General features: G+C 39.0%; 2 protein-coding genes across 12 annotated transcripts in view; one reads left to right on the top strand and one right to left on the bottom strand.

The window, feature by feature from the left end:
• Positions 1-19,254, top strand: part of IDUA (alpha-L-iduronidase) — a 44,185-nt gene that overhangs the window by 12,486 nt on the left and 12,445 nt on the right. For 3 of the 4 annotated variants that reach the window (XR_009963044.1, XM_062609760.1, XM_062609759.1), the window contains exons 3-6: positions 16,679-16,761; positions 17,377-17,484; positions 18,143-18,238; positions 18,710-18,912. Coding sequence is in view for 3 of the 4 variants with exons in the window: in XM_062609760.1 (XP_062465744.1) it covers positions 16,679-16,761; positions 17,377-17,484; positions 18,143-18,238; positions 18,710-18,912 (490 nt within the window). In the remaining variant the exon portion in view is untranslated. Of the gene's footprint in view, positions 1-14,727; positions 14,999-16,678; positions 16,762-17,376; positions 17,485-18,142; positions 18,239-18,709; positions 18,913-19,254 lie in introns of those variants that run through there. The other variant, XM_062609761.1, reaches the window with a different exon arrangement.
• The window catches only part of SLC26A1 (solute carrier family 26 member 1), a 36,106-nt gene that overhangs the window by 7,891 nt on the left and 8,961 nt on the right, over positions 1-19,254 (bottom strand). For 2 of the 8 annotated variants that reach the window (XM_062609753.1, XM_062609757.1), the window contains 2 exons: positions 9,978-10,083; positions 7,533-7,615 (listed from right to left, as the gene is read on the bottom strand). Coding sequence is in view for 2 of the 8 variants with exons in the window: in XM_062609757.1 (XP_062465741.1) it covers positions 7,533-7,541 (9 nt within the window). In the remaining 6 variants the exon portion in view is untranslated. Of the gene's footprint in view, positions 1-266; positions 364-4,450; positions 4,744-7,532; positions 7,616-9,977; positions 10,084-19,254 lie in introns of those variants that run through there. The other 6 variants (XM_062609755.1, XM_062609756.1, XM_062609754.1 and 3 more) reach the window with 5 other exon arrangements.

Genomic DNA, 19,254 nt, shown 5'->3' with positions numbered 1-19,254 from the left:
CCACTTCTAACATCCAAGTGTATTTAGACAGCCAAGAAATAATTACTTTGCCTGTATTCCACTTACTTAAAATCTAGTGGATACTTCAGTATTCAATGAGTGCTTTTAATAGGCTACATAAAAAAGACTGCATTGGCTTCTGTGCAGTAGGTTTGTATATTTAGTTACACAGTTGTTATCTGCCTCTGTCTAAATTAACATAGTTTACTTGCAAACAAATTTGTGTTTACAAAAAAACCCTACAACCCTAAAACATTGATATTCACATATTTGCCTTGTTTGTGCAGCTTCCTGAGGGGTGATGATAGTTTTTCTTACATAAAATTATCAGGATATAATTTCTCTGGAAATCTGTTAAGAGATCTTGTGTAGAAATTGTAAGTTAGTAATTTATATCTTGGCTGTACTGCCTTACTGGGAAATCAGAACAGTAAGCTTCTGTAAAAGAAAAAAAAAAAAGAGCTAGTTACGAGGAAGTGTCCTTGGTTCAGCCATGACATAGAGCATGTATCTTTTAATTAGGTTTGATGCATTTTAGACAAAGGTCAGAAGCTTTCCTGATAGAAGAAATATGTTCAAGCTAAAACACAGCTAAGTGCTGTCAGGAGATAATTTTCTTAAATTCTTTTTTTCTCCTGAAAATAGGGCTTCCTTCCTATAAATAACCAGTAGTTCTCTTAGGTACATTTTCAGAATCCATGTCAAATGAACATGCTAGCTGTGAAACACTCGGCTCTAAATGAGATGCTGTTGGTTTCCAGAAACTGTTAGCGTTTAGTTTTTTGCTTTTATAACATAGTAAAACCATACTGAGTAGTGCAAGGGACATTGTTACCAGCAAACCACTTTTCTGTGTAACCCAGGAATTCTCAGGCTTTGATGCCTGGAGCTCAGCAATAACTTAGTTGCTTCACCTGGAGGAAATGGGATTCCACCATGGCTGAGTGCTATCCCCTGTATATTTGTGCAGCTTAGCAGGGAGCTGTGAGCTTCCAGTGCTCTTGCCAGCTCCAAAGACAGAAGGATGGAGAGCAGATCTGGCTACTCCTGTGCACAGGACTAGACTCCAGCCTTCTGATTCTGGCACTAAGATACTCCACCATCCTTCCACAATGGTAATACTTCAGCAATATTCAAGAGCCCTGGGGGTGTCAGCAAATAGATTCCTCTACTGTTTCACCAAACGAACCCATTTTCAGCTTAGTCCATACTAAGTGGTTTAGAAGGGACAAGCCCTATTTCAGGCTCCCCCTCATCCCCCAGAGCTTCCCAGAATATAATGTTTGCACTTTATTCAAGTGAAGGCTTCCTATCAATTGCTGAATTAGCTGTTTGTAGCAAGGGTGTACAGATGAAGAAGCGTATAGCATAGAATATGTCTGTCTACTCATTGCATTTGACTTTGATATTGAAACTTTTTCAACTGTTTAATGCAATTGAAAGTTACTGGTGTGCACATTCATATATATATATGTATGTATGATCCATAATGTTACAATGAAAAGTAATCTTGGTTATTTTTAATTATATTGTGATGTTTGGAATCTTCATGGTTAAGTTTTTTGAAGTTGCCTTTGACCATATGAGCAAAAGCAAAAAGGTTTTGCTTTTTTTTTTTTTTGTCCTACTTGAGCAGAACCACTGTCTGAGCCAGTCATTCTTTTAAGTTAAATGCAGTGACTCAGTTTATCCTGTGAAAAAGAGAAATAAAGACCGTTTGAGCCCCAAAAATTGCTGACTTTCCATTTGGCCTTAGTCCCACCTTTCTTCCTGTTATTTCACCATGCCCATGACCTGACAAAATCTCTCTGCAGGAGAGGAAGCATTCATCACAATATGTTCAGTGGGACTTCTTTGCAGATTCCTTGGCAAGCAGTTTCTGCTGGTACACACATAACCATTCTAGCTGGATGAGTTGTTCTTTGTGAAACAGCACAACCCAAAAAACCTTTATTCTGATGAGTCTTTTGTCTCCGCATCCTGATTGTCCACCAGAAAATCTGCAGCTCTATGTACAGAAAGCCCAAGAGGGTGTAGGCTGAGGGAGCCTGCCTCACTGTGCTAAGGAGATCTCTTAAATGCTGTATTTAGGGTGGAAATCAGACAGTATATCATGATTCTGTAGCAGAATTGCTCACTTTGCTGAAATAGTGATTTCCAGTGTGAGTTAGGATAGAGACCTTCATACAGGTCATGCCAAGTGGTGCTTGCAATTTTCTCTATTTTGAGCTAGGGAAAATCGGCTAAAACCTAATGTAGATAGATCAGGTTTTGTATTTATCTGAAGTTTCATTGATTTTTTGTTGTATAAATCACAGGAGAACTTTAGTTCAAATGCTTAGTTAAGCATTTGGTTTAAAACACTTGTAGGTGTTTAGTTAAACTGTTCATGTTACTCATCTTCCATATGAGCAACCTTTTATGCCTGTAAGAAACCTCTCTCTTGATCTCTAATGGCTATGTAAGAAACCTCTCTCTTGATCTGTAATGGCCACGACTACATTAGGGTTCTGGTTTTGAGTGTTAACAGAGTTTGAAAAAAATCCCTGATTAGCCTCATTTGTGGTGCATAGTTTCAATGTACAGAGGCATGCTTGCAAAACCAGACTTTTTCAGAAGTACCCAGAAGCACTGCCCCAGGGCACTCTGATTCTTTATCGTGGCATAAAAATCCAAGCCAGCCATTGGTTCTTTGGATGGACTTACACAGATCTGATGAGGACATTTAGTCTCTGGGACATGACTAGTGTGAAATAAAATACTTGAAATGCATATAATATAATACTTCTTCAGTACCTACTGTTTTGGTTTATTAATCTGCTTTTGTTGTGCAGAATTAGAAATGTTGACATAACCTGAGTTTTTGAAAGGATTAAGTGAGAAAACAGAACAAGTGAAATGAATGTTTCTGTCTGTCCTTTCAGCTTTATAGCGCCAGGACCTAGAAGTACTTGGAAGCAGACTTAAGCAAGGTGCCAGTAACCCAAGCTATTTATTTAAACACTGGCCAAGCAAGCTTTTAGGCTGTAGATAAAGAATATTACAGGTTGGTTTTTTTTTAGGAAATCACACGAAACTTGATGGGCTCAATTATTTATATATTTTTTTAATTATATGTGGGCAAAATATTCTGACTTCAAAGCATTTTTCTGTTGAGTTTCAATTTTATGTTAATCCAAAAGGAAAAGGGTGAAAATGGAAAAAACATTGTTGGTTTCTATGAGCCAGGAAAGACAAAACATTAGTCTTAAATCCTCTACAAATTAACACTACTATACTAAGCAGGTATCCTGAGAGTCAAGCAATCTTTTAGATACATGTATGTCTAATTAAAATCTCCAATTCAGAACCTCTACTTCCAGCTATCAATCGATCTAGTATTTCCAAGGCAGGTTAGGCTCTTTTCCAAATGCCTGCATTCACCACCAGCTGTTATTCAATTCATATTTTTCCTGAGGATTCTCTGTCCAGTGTCTCAGCGAGTAAAATAACAGCCACTGACATGTAACAATCCCAGGGGTGATGAGCAGGCTACAGCAAAACTCACACAGCCAGTCAGCAGCTGTTAGGCTGGCCTATCAGGTCATCCTTAGGAATGATCAGACTCTGGAAATACATGATCAAGTAGTTCCACTGTTTTTCCAGGGACCTGTTTTGTTCAGGGGTTCCAGAACATGCTGGTCAAAATATTGCATCCACTTGATAGAAAGACAGTGTTATTCTTTTGGAGAGTCCTAGGGCATGACCACTAAAAAGATATTTTCTGTGGGATCAAAGAACGTTCCTAAAAATCACACTTCTTGTTTTTGGAAAGGCAGCTGGTCCAAAGTGAAAGTCTGTTTATTTAAAAAAAAAAAATAAAAATCTGTCAGGACAGCTTTCTAAGATCCTAAGATCTTAGCCATCATTCACAAAGCTAAACACTAAACTCTGTTGTCTGCCCTGTTGTTTTGCTGGACTTCAGTCACATCAAGCTGTTGTAGAGAAAAACTTATAGATATCCCATTTTCATGTCTTTTTCTGTTGAATTTCCTGGTATTTTGGGTTTACTAAGTTAGGACAATATTTTGGAAACCCTCTTTCAAATTTAATCACTAAGAAAATGCTCATTTTAATAATAATTTAATACTTTGAGAACCAGACAAGCTTTATATAGGCCACTTTTCTTAAGTACAAATAAAAACTAGCCAAATGGCTGGTCTTGAACTCTCAGACCAGGGTTTTCAAGAAAGATTACTTCCATACCAGTTGCTGCTGACTGCATGTTTTACAAACCTTTGCCCAGTATCTACCTTTATAAGCAATATTTATGAAGAACAGAATAATGAAAGCACTTAAAAAACAACAACAGTGTGTAAAATAACTGCAAAGAGGCAGTTTTGCACCTTTGAAAACAAAGAATGAATAAAACCTGAGTTCAGAAGTGTGGGAGGGCGCACAAATCTCTTACCTGGATAGCTTTTTGACAGGAATGTTCAGCTCTGGTTTTGAACGTTGGAATGAATGAAAGTCTTCAGTTAGGCACTGCACTATTTACATAAAGGATAATTATTAGCTAAATATTCCTCAAGGGAATAATAGGGAGTTACGGGATCTTGAGCTCAGTAGTGTGTTATCATTTTTACTGCTCTGAAAACTTGGATATATATGCAGCACTGACTAAGGATTTGAGTTTAAATAATGTGTAAGATTATTAATTAACTAACGTTGATCCAAAAACTGTGCTGATTTCAGGCTAGTACATCTCTGACCTTTGAAGTTGTTTCTTATCTGAGGTTTGATCTGGCTTATGTATCCTCATCTAGCATTAGGTTTTGATTTTACATAATCAAAATATAAGAATAGAACTGCAGTCTTGCCTGAGATTTGTTCATTTTGCAGGATAGAGTAAGTACTGTTCTGCTCAGCGCATAGGATGGGATTGCTGGAGGTCAGAGTTCCATTCCTACACGTCAGTGCATTAAAATCTCAAGTTATCTGTTGCTTTTGTACAAACCAAAGACTGTAAAATGTAGGCAGATCAGCAGGACAAAGACTGTCTTTCTGTGCATTCTTGTGAGGTATATAAATGACCTAATCCCCTCTATTACCTTAATTCTTTGAGTAGATGCAGACCTATTCAAATGACAAATAATCATCCATGTCCTCTCAACAAAGGTGATTGGTAATGTTTAATGGTTACTAAGCAGTGTAGATTGACAGATAAGAGCATGTGGCTGGCATTCAGAGGAACTGCATTCAGTTAGTCTACAAACTAAGGGATTAGGAGATATGTATGTTTCTCAGTCAAGGGAAGACATGAACATGCATGTAGTAAGAATCTGAGATGGAAAGTGCAAGGACTGAGAACAGGCTGTGTTGCTGAATAGACAGAGATGGTTCAAGCTTCCCTACTAGCAGGAGTGCTTGCAGGGTGGTGCAGTGCACAAGCATGTATACAGAGGGCTATATTCCAGCATCATTTTTTATCCCATTGCAAAAAGTTGCTTGCTGCTCTTTAAGAATAAAAAGAAAACATGAAAATTACGGAAATTAAATGTCAAAACACCAACATGAGGGTGGAATAGAAAGGGAAGCACATCCTACCTCTGTGATGCTAAAATGGTCATGGGTTCTTAAAACTAGTGGCTGTTACCACTAGTGTGAATTGTGCACACTAGTGGCAGTAGGACAGCATGTCTCTCTGGTCTTGTGCACCACAGAATAGAAGATTACTTTATTGCTTCTGTTAATTTCTTTTCAGGCCTGCAGCATTTCTTTCTTGAAAATGAAGTGACTTAAACACAGTCTCTCAAATTTGCTCTTTCATCCATTTTACTACCTAATTCTTAGCACTGTCATCTTCCCTAATGACCTCTTAAAATGTGCATGTCATCTGCTTCAGGACCAAAGCAGCCTTGCCTACTCTATTCTCCTTTACAGCATGTTTCCAGTATTTGGCAACTGCAACTTCCAGTATTTTTAATCCTGGAAGTTGCAGAATGATTGGATTATGCCTCACTTAACATTTTTTTGAAAGAGACCTCTCTGCATCTCTCTTGAACAGAGCTTTTCCCAGTATCAGTCTCCTAAGAGTACTACAGGATGTTTAGGTTATCACTTGAACACATCATATAGATTTGGTTGTAATTTTGTTTTGCCTCAAGCTAACCTAAAAATAACACTTTCTGAAATTTTAAAAGAAGGAAATTTTAAATTGTAATTCTGAACTATGTGAACACTGTTTAGGCACAGCTTCATTCAAGTGAGGCTGAAGGTCTCTGGATGGGACAATTGCATGCGGGGAAAAGATATGAAGTAGTCTTTTATTGTCTTTTATTCTGTCTCTATGACTTGTGGAAATAATCTGATTTTGAGGAAACTACATGCTATGACAAACAAGCTTTACTTAATATACAGAAGTACTGACAGCAGAAGATTCTTCAGTGCTTTAATAATGGAGATAACAGTTCATACGTGGTAACATGAAGCCATTCATCAAGGCTTCAGTCCAACAACAATTCTGGCTTCTGACATCCTCACTGACTTCCACTGAGACTAACAAAGCAGTACTGTTTTCTAAAAGGACCGCCTTTCCATGTCAAATGCTCAACTGTGTATTTAAGAAAAAATGGTAATTGGCCAAAATAACCCAAAGATGTGCTAAAGCGAAACACCTATCTTTAAGAATAGAAACTACATTAAAAAAAAGAAGATGACCATTGACCAGGAGTTGAGACTTTATGGATTATTTTCCTTTGCGTGACATACTATTTATCTGTATGAACAGATGCCTCATATTAACTGGATTAAGAAATCTACCTGAGGGTATTTGTGAAATAAATGCTGCAAAGAGAGTAAATGCATTTGGCTTTGTTGTCATGTTTACTTGAGGATTTCAGAAGGTTCCAGAAGAATTTATGACATTACTACGTACAATTCATGTGTACATAACCTGATTATATAGTTAAAAAAATAATGCTAAATTAGTCACACAGGGGTAATTAATTGTAGAATCACAGAATCATAGCTAAAAGTGTTTACATACTGGGTTACAATCAATAGCATCAAATCTTCAGAAGTACATACTACAAATGTAATAGTCATGTTCTTCCTTCTATGCAAATGTTTGAAATTCAAAAATTCAGTAAATTATAAAAATAACAATTAAGCTGAATATCTGCATTACTTAAAATACCCTCAAGCCTCAGTTAGTCTACAGTCTTACCTTTATACTATAGTGACCAGGTGATGTGCCTGAAAAGCACACGTTTGGTTGCTATTTAATAGGAAAGATGGGAGCACTAAAAATAAGCATCCACTCTTTTAGAAGCCCCTGTGTGCTACACCTAACATTTCTTCTCTAGCTGTGGCAAGTGTGCATGCACCTAAAAAATAATGTGTATATGAGAGGGGAGAGACATTGATTGTTCCTGCTGCAGGAGAGAAAGTTCAGTGCAAATGTGTATATTCAAAACTGAGTAAAACTGTCCTTTACTATGAATCCCTCTTGTTTTCCACTACAAGGATAGAACCAATTGATTAGCACTTACCAGAGGCATAAAGTAGCTGCAGTAGTTCCACAACAGATTTCTTATCAGCACACAGTAGCACAGTTCCTCAGGAGTACAGCTTTCTGCAAGTATAGATTAGAAGTTCTGTTGTGATATAGTCTGGGTCTGTCCAATGATATTACTCCAATGGTGTTCACAGTGAGATAACATAAATAAAATAGTAGCACTGGCAAAAATCTTTGTCCTGTGAGTGTAATCATAGGTAGAAGATAAACATAAAATCATTACATTATAGGGGCTGGTAATCTCTGCCTTCTTATTCATCCCTGTTATTCTGTTTTAATAGAACCAGTGGCACTACATGGTGCCACTGTATAGTATTGCAGTCCTAGACAATGTTGAGCTGTCATTAATGGAGTTATGTCCTTTTAAAAAGGATTTTTATTTAAATACATCATGGAGAGGGCTTGGCTAATGAATCTTAATGTCTAGGAAGACTTCATGTACCTTCAGCTGCAATTGAGTGTAATGAAGTTGAATTTGTCTGCCCTGTAAAAAAAAACAGCCTGCTTTTTCATCCCTAAACAGCCAGAACTGTGAAACCAAAGCCTGCTTGTTGATCGGTTTAGTATGAACATTGCTACTGATACTTGTAAATCTTAGAGGCGAGTTTACTGTGGCAAGGATATTCCCTCAGGAATTCTGAGGCTTCTTCAGCTGTTCCTTGCATTCATATGTAATCATAACTAGACATTCAAACCCCATTTCTATGTGCAAAGAAAAGACTAGGATTTCGTCCTGCATTGTGAGGTAAAATTTCATGTTTGTAAGCAGAGAATATAATGCACTATTTTTCTTGTTACTGGAAGTTGTTTGGGATGGGGGAAGAAAGAAGAAAAAAGGTTATACATGAACATGAAGATCATGGAGTGAAAGAGCTATCACTGCCATATTTAATAATACCCCAGTAGCCTAAGTAGTAGTGCCAAAACTAGGTTCTGAATAGAATTATCATCTTCCAGTTTGGAGAGACATGTAGGTTTGCATCCCATTGAAAATTGTCTGTAAATGCAGTTGGGTAGTTTTACCTCCTTAATTGAAAGATGTTTTGCCATATTTTATATTCAAGAGCCAAGAGCAGACGTTGGAATGCCGTTTAAAGAGCTGCTCTTTCCAGACTGGGTTATAGTGCTTATTTGGGAGTTCTGAAGTATTCAGAAACCACTCAGCAAAAAATTCTGAAAGATTAAGAGCAGGACAGTGTATGACTTTGCCTTTTAATCATTGCAAGTTGTTAAACATCAGTAAATTAGGAAATGAACTAGGTATCATTTAGTGAAGACCACTTCTATTTTTCATTTTGCAAATAAGTGATCTATTCAAGTTTAGACATACAGTGGACAGGCAAGGACTGATAGGGAAAGACACACCTGAAAATACGTCTGCCATGCATATAGATCCAGGAGCAGCTGTTCTTGGTCAGACACCATGTGCTAGCTGTACTTTCGACATCAGGGAAGTAAACCAGCTGAGAAATCTAGCTGCAAATCTTTGCACCTTTTTCTTTTTCAGTATTTTTCTTTTCTTAGACTGTTTGTTAGTTGCCCCTTTGCATGCTTTTCAACACAGATCTCACCAAATGGAAACAAGTTTTGAGAACTGTAGTTAGATGTGTGCCATGGAGATTTGTTACTGAAGATGCAGTATTAGGCTGAGCACTTGAATTAGAATGCTAGATGCATACAGAGAACAGTTTTGCAGCTGTTTGGAAAGAAAAGTTCAGTGACAGCTTTCCCAGGCAATGCCAAAAGGAGTTACGTGCTTGAAGTAAGCTAGTTTTAACACTTGATCATAATTTCTCTTCCTTGTGCATCTGAAAAATCACCCTTTAAAATTTGTTATTGATTTAGTCTTCCTATCCTCTCTTGCCAAAACTTTTGCTTATATATGATATAATTTGGAGTTTCATCATGAAGGACAGCATAAAAACACAATGACATTTTTCTTGTAACCATGGGTTAAACAGGAGGAAATCACTTCCATATATCAAACTTGGTCAGAAATGAAAGTGTCCTCTCTCAGCCCAGCTCATACATGGTGAGTGAGCCTACCTTTCAGTCACTGACTGAGCCTTTAAATTTGTAGTGATGAATCAGTCAAAAGCATTTTCTGCTGCTGGATTCACCTTATCATTATTTGATTACTTCCCTTCCTGGATTAATGTTGATACAACAGGTCTCAACGAGGGATCACAACAAGATCTCACAACAGTCTAAATTATCCCTGCCTAGATGATCTGATCAGATATATGCACATGTCTGGAGAGGCTAGATACTAAAATGCCTGATGCCTTTTCCTAAATCACTATGTTTTCTTTGCTTGTTTACCCTTTTACATCTTGAATTTGTTTTAAAAGGGGAAAGTGGGGGAGGGGAAGAGACACAGCAGCAGTCTTAACAATATTTTCCTAGCAAGCTAACTCACCTCGTCACAGGAAGCTGTTGATGCTTTGTCTGCCTCTCTCTCTTCCCTTCACACACAGCATGCTCATTGCTGAGAGTAGGACTGAGACTGTGCTCACAAAAGCAGGCTGAGTAAGAAATGGAAAATCATAGGCCTTGATTAGCATCAGCTTGAAGGCATTCATTGTTTGCTTGCACTTCTCTGGGTGTTCGATTTAGCCAGATCACACCAAGGATTTTGTGAGTTGCTTTGAAAGGTAAAGGTCAAATGACGCCAATTTCAAAGAGGAAAGAAGCTAATTAAGATGCCGTATCAATCAAAGTAAATTCTATTTTTATGTATTAAAAAAATTAAAAGATTCAGCTGAATGCAGAGTCTCCTGGCTGGCTTGTAGAAGTGTCAGTGATTTCCAATAAATCGCAGATTATGTATTTTGCATTTTTGAAGCTAGTTTTTTCCTAAACCACAAAGATTCATACCCATCCTTCCTTTTGCGCATGTATCATGCCAGTTGATTGTGTGGATGGATTAACTGTGACAGGCTCTGACATCAGCAAGGGCTGGATGCTGCCTGGCTGTGTGGTTTTGTAATGCATCCTCCCATTACTGCTGGGCAGACTCATTCACTCTATAGGGTGAGTGAATTATGCATCGTCTGGGCACAGCATGGACTGAAGTCTTCAGCATTGTGCTTCTGTGCAGGAGCTGTGCCATAATTATAAAGCAAGCAGATTTTCAGCTTATGCAGATGGTATAGCTGAGCGGCAAATGGTGAGGAGTATTAATGCTAGCAAATAAGCCTGAAAGTGGTAAAATATGCTAGTTCTTTAGCATGGGTGCAGTAGTTTGGCCTTGCGGCTTTGAAAAAGCTTCTGGATGAGGTTTTTGGTCTGCAAAGCATGTGGAAAAGCACAGGCTGTGTTTTGCCTAGGGACTGACAGAGAGGAAGAATCAGCGTTCATGAACCTGCAAAAGTTAAAGTGACTGTAGTTGTTTTTGGATATGGGGAAGAGAGCTAATTTACCCTGTCTGAATGATCAGAGAAAACAAGAGCTAGTGCAGCAAGAATGTGATAGGAGCAGCTCTGATGTGAATGAGTTCTGTATTGTCAGTTTCCACTAAATTCAGAAGGGGGAAGTGTTGTTTATTAATAACCCAGGAGCCTGCTGATTCCATAGTTACTCATTAATGATCTTGTGCTTAAACCTGAAGTAGCAATGTAGGGGGTTTTTGGTTGAAGAAACCTGGAGCAGTAACTGCTGAGAAAGTAGCCTCTGGAAAGATGAATGCTAATGAGGCCTATTCTGCCCTTCTTATACTCTGAGGCATTATTTCCATAGTGCTTACAGTCCTTAAGACCTGCTTTTAAGGTCCCGAAGTTTTTTAAGTACTCAGCAGAACAAGAAACTTATGCAGACGGTGGTTTTGGAGCAAACAAGGTCTTTGTAACAGCCTGAACTTTAAACTGGCTTAATTTCATTCCTGGTAACTGCAAAAGTAAGTAAAAAACAAGGAGGCAGGATCCTTTTGTGTTGTAAGAGACACTTGCAGGGCAACAAGTTGCCCTCTTGGAGAAGATAAACTTGCTGACATATCCTATCCAGAGCTTTTGACCTTCATCTTGAAAATGCTGTGCTCACAGCTTGTGTGCTTCATTGTCTATTCAACGGCCTGCTCTTCTGGCTGAAGAAATAAAAGTTACTTCTGAATACAGCTCCTTCTGGAAGACCTGGTAGTAGCGTGAATTTGAACTGGTATAGTGTTTTTTCCTGCATCTTTCCAGTGAACATCTTGGCCTTGGACACTGAGCTCCTCTACAGGTTAGGTGGGCATTTGTGTCTGCTCTGGAGTTTTATGATCCCTGAAATGGCATTATGGACTCTAGAAAGGCAGTGAGCAGTTCCTTGGGACTCTGTATCTAAGAGTGCTTCTGGTAGCAGTCACCTACTGGAACTGTTTACTCTTGATTTACTCTTGAGAGGGGGAATTTAATGATCATGCATACTTTTATTTATCAGAATAACAGTGTCAGTGTTACCACTGGTCTGTGTTGTGGCACCATGGCCAAGGGAGCATATGTTTGCAGAAACTGCAGCTGATGGTCTGGCACATAGCTAAGCATCCCTGTCAAATGGATAGTGGTACCTAATACCATTATCTCAGCAGACACCATAGCAGGGTAGTTATCTTAGACTACACTTTTACTTCTGTCTAAGACTGTACATAGAAAACTTCCCATGGAGCAGGGTCATTTTTAGGTGACTCCCTCATGGAGTGCACCTTTCAAGTCTTAAGTTGGCCGATACCCTGCTGAAAAATGTTGTTTACTTTTAAAGTGTCATTTGAACCTCTCCTCTGCCAACACCTTCAGTCAGTTTTCTATCCCTGTTTCTTGGCTGCATTTGCACTAGGGGAGCAATCTTTCCCAGCAGTGAGGATGTAAACAGGCTCTGCTGCCTTGGGAGTGGTGTTAGCCAGCCAGTGTGGCCAATCTACCAGAAGAGAGACTGTTCTCAGACACTGGTGACAGCAAGCTTCTGATGTGCACGGTACCTGTGTCTACCAGAGATGCAAAGGGAGGCCACGCTAGCTGAGTCAGAATGTCAGGATGAGCAGTTTTGTTCAGTACATTACAATAAGGTTTGATGAACTGAAATTGAAGTGTAATTGGAGATTCAGTACTTCACTGAAGATTACCCAGAATGGATAATAATGGATACTTCCTGTCTCTGTTTTTCTTACTCTCTTCTCTGTAGATAAGGTATTTGGTCAAATGTGTGTGTGTGCTTTCCAGGATGTGCAACTATATTCCTGGATAAGACCAACTGAGGGAGGAAGGAAAACAGCAGATTCTGGGCACAGGAAGAAGGCTGTAGCTGTAGGCTAAGGAACAATGTAAGACACATGTGCCAACTGGATCACATCTGACTGTGACGCAGGGGGATGGCAGCCAAAACTACTTTATCCTTGCCCTCACAAAAGATTAAGTTTGTGAATGGGAGTAGGCTGAAAGTGGCATGGATAAGTACAAAATGACTGTCTTAGAACACTTTGGCGAGCTATCCACTAGCTGCCTCTGTACCTGAAAATAATTTCCCTGCATACTGGAAAAATCTTACTCCAGTAAAGGGAAACAGTGCAAAGCTATTAGCCTGAACATGTTAACATTAACATGACTTTGAGTCAGCAAAGGATGCCCATGAAGCAAGCCTTTCCAAGGAAGACAGCAACAAGATTTTGTGATGGGTCAGTGGATTCCTTTGCATACTCATCATTGCTCTTCATGTTCACAGCACAGTTGTTGATCTCAAGAGGCAGCATGTAAAAATGTGTCTGGAACTGAGACAGCCATGACAAAGGCTGGAAAAAGACTTCACCAGCAGGTAGCGGTCTCTGGAGTATAGAAGCCTCAAGCCTGGGGCATATAAGAGCATTGGTGCCACAATGCCAGTAAACATGCTTTAGTGTAGCTGCTTCTTATAACTGAAGATGAGAAAGACTTTTTCTGGCAAGTCTTCCAGAAAAACACCCGGTGAGGAACATTTGAAAGCCAACCACAGACAGGACAGTGATCACTGCTCCACAGCAGAAATACCCAACAGCAGTCCCAGTCTGGCAAGTACTCAAATGAATGGCAAGGACCTAGCCTTCTGCATGTTCATAAATTAAGACAGTGATGTCTAGAAACCAAGACTTAAGGGCAGAGAGATCACAAGAGAAGCAGTCAAAAAAAAAAAACAATGTAGAAGGCTATAAATGTGTGTGAGCTTGCTACGAGGAGCCCTATTGCAAATACACAGTGTTGCACCAACAGGTCCTAGATCAGGTGTTCAAAGCTGTTTTGAGCAACTTTGACAATGTCAAGTGGATTTATCCTGAGTCAAGGTAAATCTGCCTGTAAGAGTTTTGATTTAATCTTCCGTGTCCTAAAATTACATTTATAGCACTCCTTGTAACAGCCTAGCAGTTGAGCCAGACTTCCTTATTAAGAACATTTGTAAATACCAGCTTATGAAGGTCCTGCTGTGCCTCACGTGCAGCAATCAGCATTGCTTCCAGATACCATATGGCATGCAAGCATGCAACCCAAATACTAGTGGTCTTGTATAGGTTATAAAAAACCCCATGAGTTTCACATCAGAAAGGTAGCATAGGTAAGGATGAGATCAAGATCTGAGCAAGCAGAAATCCTGTTAGTCAAGTAATCATCTTATTGGTAGAAGCAACACTGTTTAATCCATTTGCAAGCAAGAAAAAATTCTCTTAAAGTGACAATCAGTCGAAGGATGTAAGAAGTGCCTCTGCACCTACACACGTAAGACAGGATCTCACATACCATCACTTCAGTCATGGCTATCAATGGCATTCTGGTTTAAATGTTTTGCTTAATTGATACAGGAAGAAAAATGTAGGTGTGCTGGGACCTTATGTGTAGATACATGAGATAGAAAGCCTATTTACCTGTATATTTTCATGCAGTACTGCATAAACCTTAGACTGGACTTGGAAAACACTTGTTGATTTGCTATTACCTAAATGGTTATTAAGTTTTTACAAGACAGTAGAGTTAATCATTCTTATGCTCCCTGACTGCAAGTGTGCATGTAAGCAAATATTTCAGTAGAACACAGGGTACAACTGGAAATAGTTAATGGATCTGAGGGAGCAGAGCTACCTTTTGCAACAAAATATTTGAACTTTGGAATAGGACTGTAAGGATTTTTTTTTTATTTGTTTGTTTTTATAGCCTCTGTCTCAGCCAGAAACCCACCCCCCTTAGTTCCGAATGTCCATTGCTGAGTTCAAGACTAACCTCTAAAACACTCTTGTGGATACTAAAGTAAATATCTTTATGCTACTTTCTTCTTTCAGAGTTGCGCCATTTGATCTGGCAGGAATTGTAAACCCATCAGTGGCTGCAGACATGGCAATTCTGTCATGGTGGTAGGACACAGAGAAAAGCTAACTTCAGGTCTTTGGTGAAAGAGTGTGACCATGCTGGAGCCAAGATTGTGTGCTTGGCTGCATCACAGATGGAGCTGGTACAGCGGATATATCTTACGCTTACATTTGCTTTGTCTGTCATGTTTTCATCTTCTAGGTCACAGTCAGAGATGTTGATGGCACTCCATCCTCTTTAGGTTGCACAGTTCCCATCTTTATTCACTAGGCAATTCTGTCAGCCTTTCTTAATTCTCTGAGAACTTCAGACTTGCTTTTACAATTCACTGAAACCTTTTGTTGGCAAGAAAGCACAGAGGAAAAACCTCAATCTAAGAGGCTCAGAAGTGCATGGGAGAGGACAGAAAGAAGTTGTGAATCACAGCAAAGCCCAGTATTAATTGAAGAGATCTGCTAACTGCCCCATTCTCACTTGTTATCCCATGTGCCCAGCATGCCTTGCTAGCACTGATCAGTTACAGGAACTGTGATTGTCTCCTACCCTTCCATCAGATCTAGGACATTGCATTTGCTTTCCACCCAAGCAGAAGCAAGGTGCCTAGGAAGAAGTAGGCAAAACAGCAAAGCAGATCTCAGGCTACTCTGTAACAGAGAAATTAGGTGTATACTCTAGCAAGGCTGGCAAGACCCTAATCATCTCTCCCATACGATCAGGGCTGGACCGACCCCAAGGGTGCTTACAAACCCTTTTGCTCAAGGCATACTGAGGTCAGAATTTGGGTGTCAGGCCAAAGCTGTGGCTTTGGCCAAAGCGCAGTAAGTCACACTACCAGAATATTGCCAACAGAAGTTCATGTTTAATTCCTGCTACGCACTTCATACTGGCAAAAATTCTCTGGCCTGGGAGATTTCTGTTAAACCAGGCCACAAGTTCAGAGGTTGTGGGAAATCATAAACCAGCCCACATAGTACATGATGTTTGTTTTCACTGGATAGAAGCAAGAGAATCATTTCAGGAATTTAAAGCATATCTTCAAATGTATCACAGATAAATTGCAAATGACAGTTTTCATCCCCTGTGTAAAAGAACTTCAGTGTTCCTATGTGGGTGCCTGCCCAAATTTTACTACCATTGCTCCTGCAAGATTCACTGACACAAAGGGATGCATCATTGGGCTACTCCTAAGTCTTTGAACACATGTATTCAAAGCTAGATAACGGGATGGCAGCCTGAGCTCCTGGGAGTACAGTGTTAGCAAATGATAATGGTGAAGTAAAAGTTACAGACATTGTGTGCATAAAATCAGCATTCTTTGAAAGATACAAATCCATACAGCTAGACCTAAATGCATAAGGAGCATTCCTAAAAAAGCTGTATCATGTATTGCAAATTAAGAAAACATTAAGAAAGACTGCATGTGAGATAATGTGGAAACCAGCTGGCCTAACAATAGGCAATCAAATGGAAATTGAAAAACAGCTTAGCCAAATTAAATCTGGATAAATTTCACTTCCGCAAAGAGTTAAAAACCTTAATATCATATTAATTTCATGTTAAAACCTCAAAATCCAGCAAGGAAGTGCATTATATTGCTTCTGTTGCTGCTGCTGGAATAGGTAAAGGGCATGGATTATGCAAGAAACATGACTTGCTTGTGATCACTTAAGAGGAAGAAAGTTTGTATGCAATTCCAAGAACTTCAGTTACCTGTAAATTTTGAGAGCCAAAAGGCAGCAGCCATCTGACCCCTCATCTGCAACCAAGTGCCACCTTTGCTGTAATATTTACATTTTTACTTTTTGTTACTGGTATTCTTTAGAGTGATGAATGGAAAACTTCACTACAATTTTACTGCTTTGGATAACCTTATGGATCGCCTGTGGGAATATAAGCTAATTCCAGGTAAGGACAGCTCCATACATACACAGCTTGTCACATCTGTTTGCCCATATTGTGCAATCATCAGAAGATTAGTGGAGAGGTTTGCCAAAGCTTATTTTGATAAAAATTCATTCTTTTCCTACTTGCCTTTATCTCATGGCTGTGTAAATGTAAACAGTGTGAGCAAAATACTGTTACAGGAATTAAGACAGCACAAATGGTTTTACATGGCTTTCCACAACAGTTTGAGATGTATGAATTGAGAAGTGAGATCTCTTGAAGAGAAGAAAGCTTTGGACACATTAACATGTACCTAAAAGAGCCAGAGAAGCAGATACTCAAATTATAGCTTCCCTTAAATTTCTGCAAACATCTGCTATTCAAATTTTTCTCTGAGCCCTGAATTTATGACGGTAAGTATTAGTATTGATTATATAGCTATTGACAAATAACAAGGATGTACAGTCTCAAATCTGAAATATTCTTGGTTGGGACATGTAGAAACAGGAAAGAAAGCCCATTTAATGACATTTCTTTATTAACAAGTTTGTTTCAAATAATGCAATAAGCCCTTCGTTAAACAAAAGGAGATGTCATTCCCAAAAAAAAAGGAGACCAATCTTCTGTCTTTTTTAGGATTTGAATTGATGGGGAATCCATCGGGATATTTTTTAGATTTTGAAGATAAAGAACAAGTAATAAGATGGAGAAACTTAATTACGCTTCTGGCCAGAAGATACATAGGTAAGTTAAAAAAAAAAAATGGGAAGAAAAAAAAACAAAAAGACCTGTTGTTTATTCTGTTGTAATCCATTCTAACTAGCTCAAAAGGTTTGTATTGTGATCTGTGTATTGTGATTGATTTTAAGATCCTGGATTTCAGCACAGAACAGGAGACAATGGGATAAAAGCCCATTTTTTGGATGACCCATGACCAGCTGCCTAAATGAGTAGTATGTTCTGGGTAGCACATTGACCTGCCTCTGATGACTGACTTCTAACTTCATTATGTTGTGCTTGCAAACCACCAGCTTGTGCTAGGACATGGTAACCTGAATAATTCCTGCATGGCAGCTTCAACCTTCTATAATGAGTCAGAAGCCTCAATTTAAATTCAGGCTAGGTAAATGGCCTAACCAAAAGGCTATAGTTTGCATCATCTCCCTCTCACCTTTCATCTTTTTCAAATATTGCTGCATTTCATTGAAAATGAGAGGTCATTTTGAAACTACCAAAATCTCATTTCCCCCATTATTGAAAATAGGTAATTTTTATATCCTGTTGTTACTGTGGGTGCTGAACCTCACCTGCAACCCTAATCAATAAGATTGTCTGGATCAGTGACTAGTTAATAGGATTGTCTGAATGTTCAGCTCACTGATAAATGGGGTCTCTCCTACAGATAGGTATGGATTGGAGCATGTTGCTAAATGGAATTTTGAAACATGGAATGAACCAGACCATCGTGACTTTGACAATGTGTCTATGACAGTGAAAGGTAAGCATGTTTTTGAGCACTTAACTGGTGTAGTGAAGTGAGACAGGTTTGTGAGTTGGGTGGAAGGGTGACAGTGAGAAAGGGGAGATACTGGCAAACAAGTAAGGTAGGTGGGAGAGAGAAGGAATCTGAAAGTTAGTCTGTTTTGCTGACTATGCTTTTTTCCCGGCTTGTGCATCAGTATAAATACAGGGATAGCAGAACAGGGAAAGCAGAACAGGAATTACATGAAGACAGTTTGTTATTTGTATATAAGGTAAGGTTATTGGGGTAAGGAGGTAGAGTATGCATCTGTTCACGAATACAGCTGAGGTTTCAATATCTTTTCATGTTGTTAGTTCCTAGGAAAGAGTAGCCCTAGTTTATGAGGTCCTGCCAATAAACGCAATAGTAGTTATAACATTTGTTATTTTAGATCAAGAATTTAATTTGAGTTACCATCTCCGATATATGCATTTGCTTGGCCTTTAGGGTTCCTCAACTATTATGATGCTTGCTCAGAAGGATTAAGAGCAGCCAGTCCTCTACTAAAATTTGGAGGGCCTGGGGATTCTTTCCACCCCTTACCCAAGTCACCCATATGCTGGAGTCTTCTGTGGCATTGCTACAATGGAACTAACTTCTTCACAGGGGAGACTGGTGTAAGGCTGGACTACATCTCTCTCCATAAGAAGGTCAGTCCAAGATTTCAGTTTAAGGCTATTTTTTTTCATCAAGTCAATCCAAGTTACATTTTATTCTTATTTATGAAGTGGTTTTCTAGATGAGTGTGCAGCATAAAGCAGGAAGCATGGCTACATATTCTAATGAATCTCTGAAGATACTCAGCTGCAAATTTGCCATTGCTTAGTTCCCAGAGGGAAATAATCTTCTCGGCCTTTTTTCCATTCTATGTGGAAACAGCATATTCTGTAGTGGATTAGGTAAAAATGCTAACAGCTTCTCAGGGACTCTAGGAACATGTTTTCAGAATATGTTTATGTCTGCGTGTTCAGTCACTCTCACTAAGCAGCTAT

The sequence above is a fragment of the Pezoporus occidentalis genome, unplaced genomic scaffold (genome assembly GCF_034315485.1).
Source record: "Pezoporus occidentalis ecotype Australia unplaced genomic scaffold, CSIRO_AGI_Poc_V1 ctg140, whole genome shotgun sequence".
Lineage (NCBI taxonomy): Eukaryota > Metazoa > Chordata > Aves > Psittaciformes > Psittacidae > Pezoporus > Pezoporus occidentalis.
The sequence above is the reverse complement of the archived record's forward strand: the minus strand, read 5'-3'. Positions and strand labels throughout refer to the sequence as shown.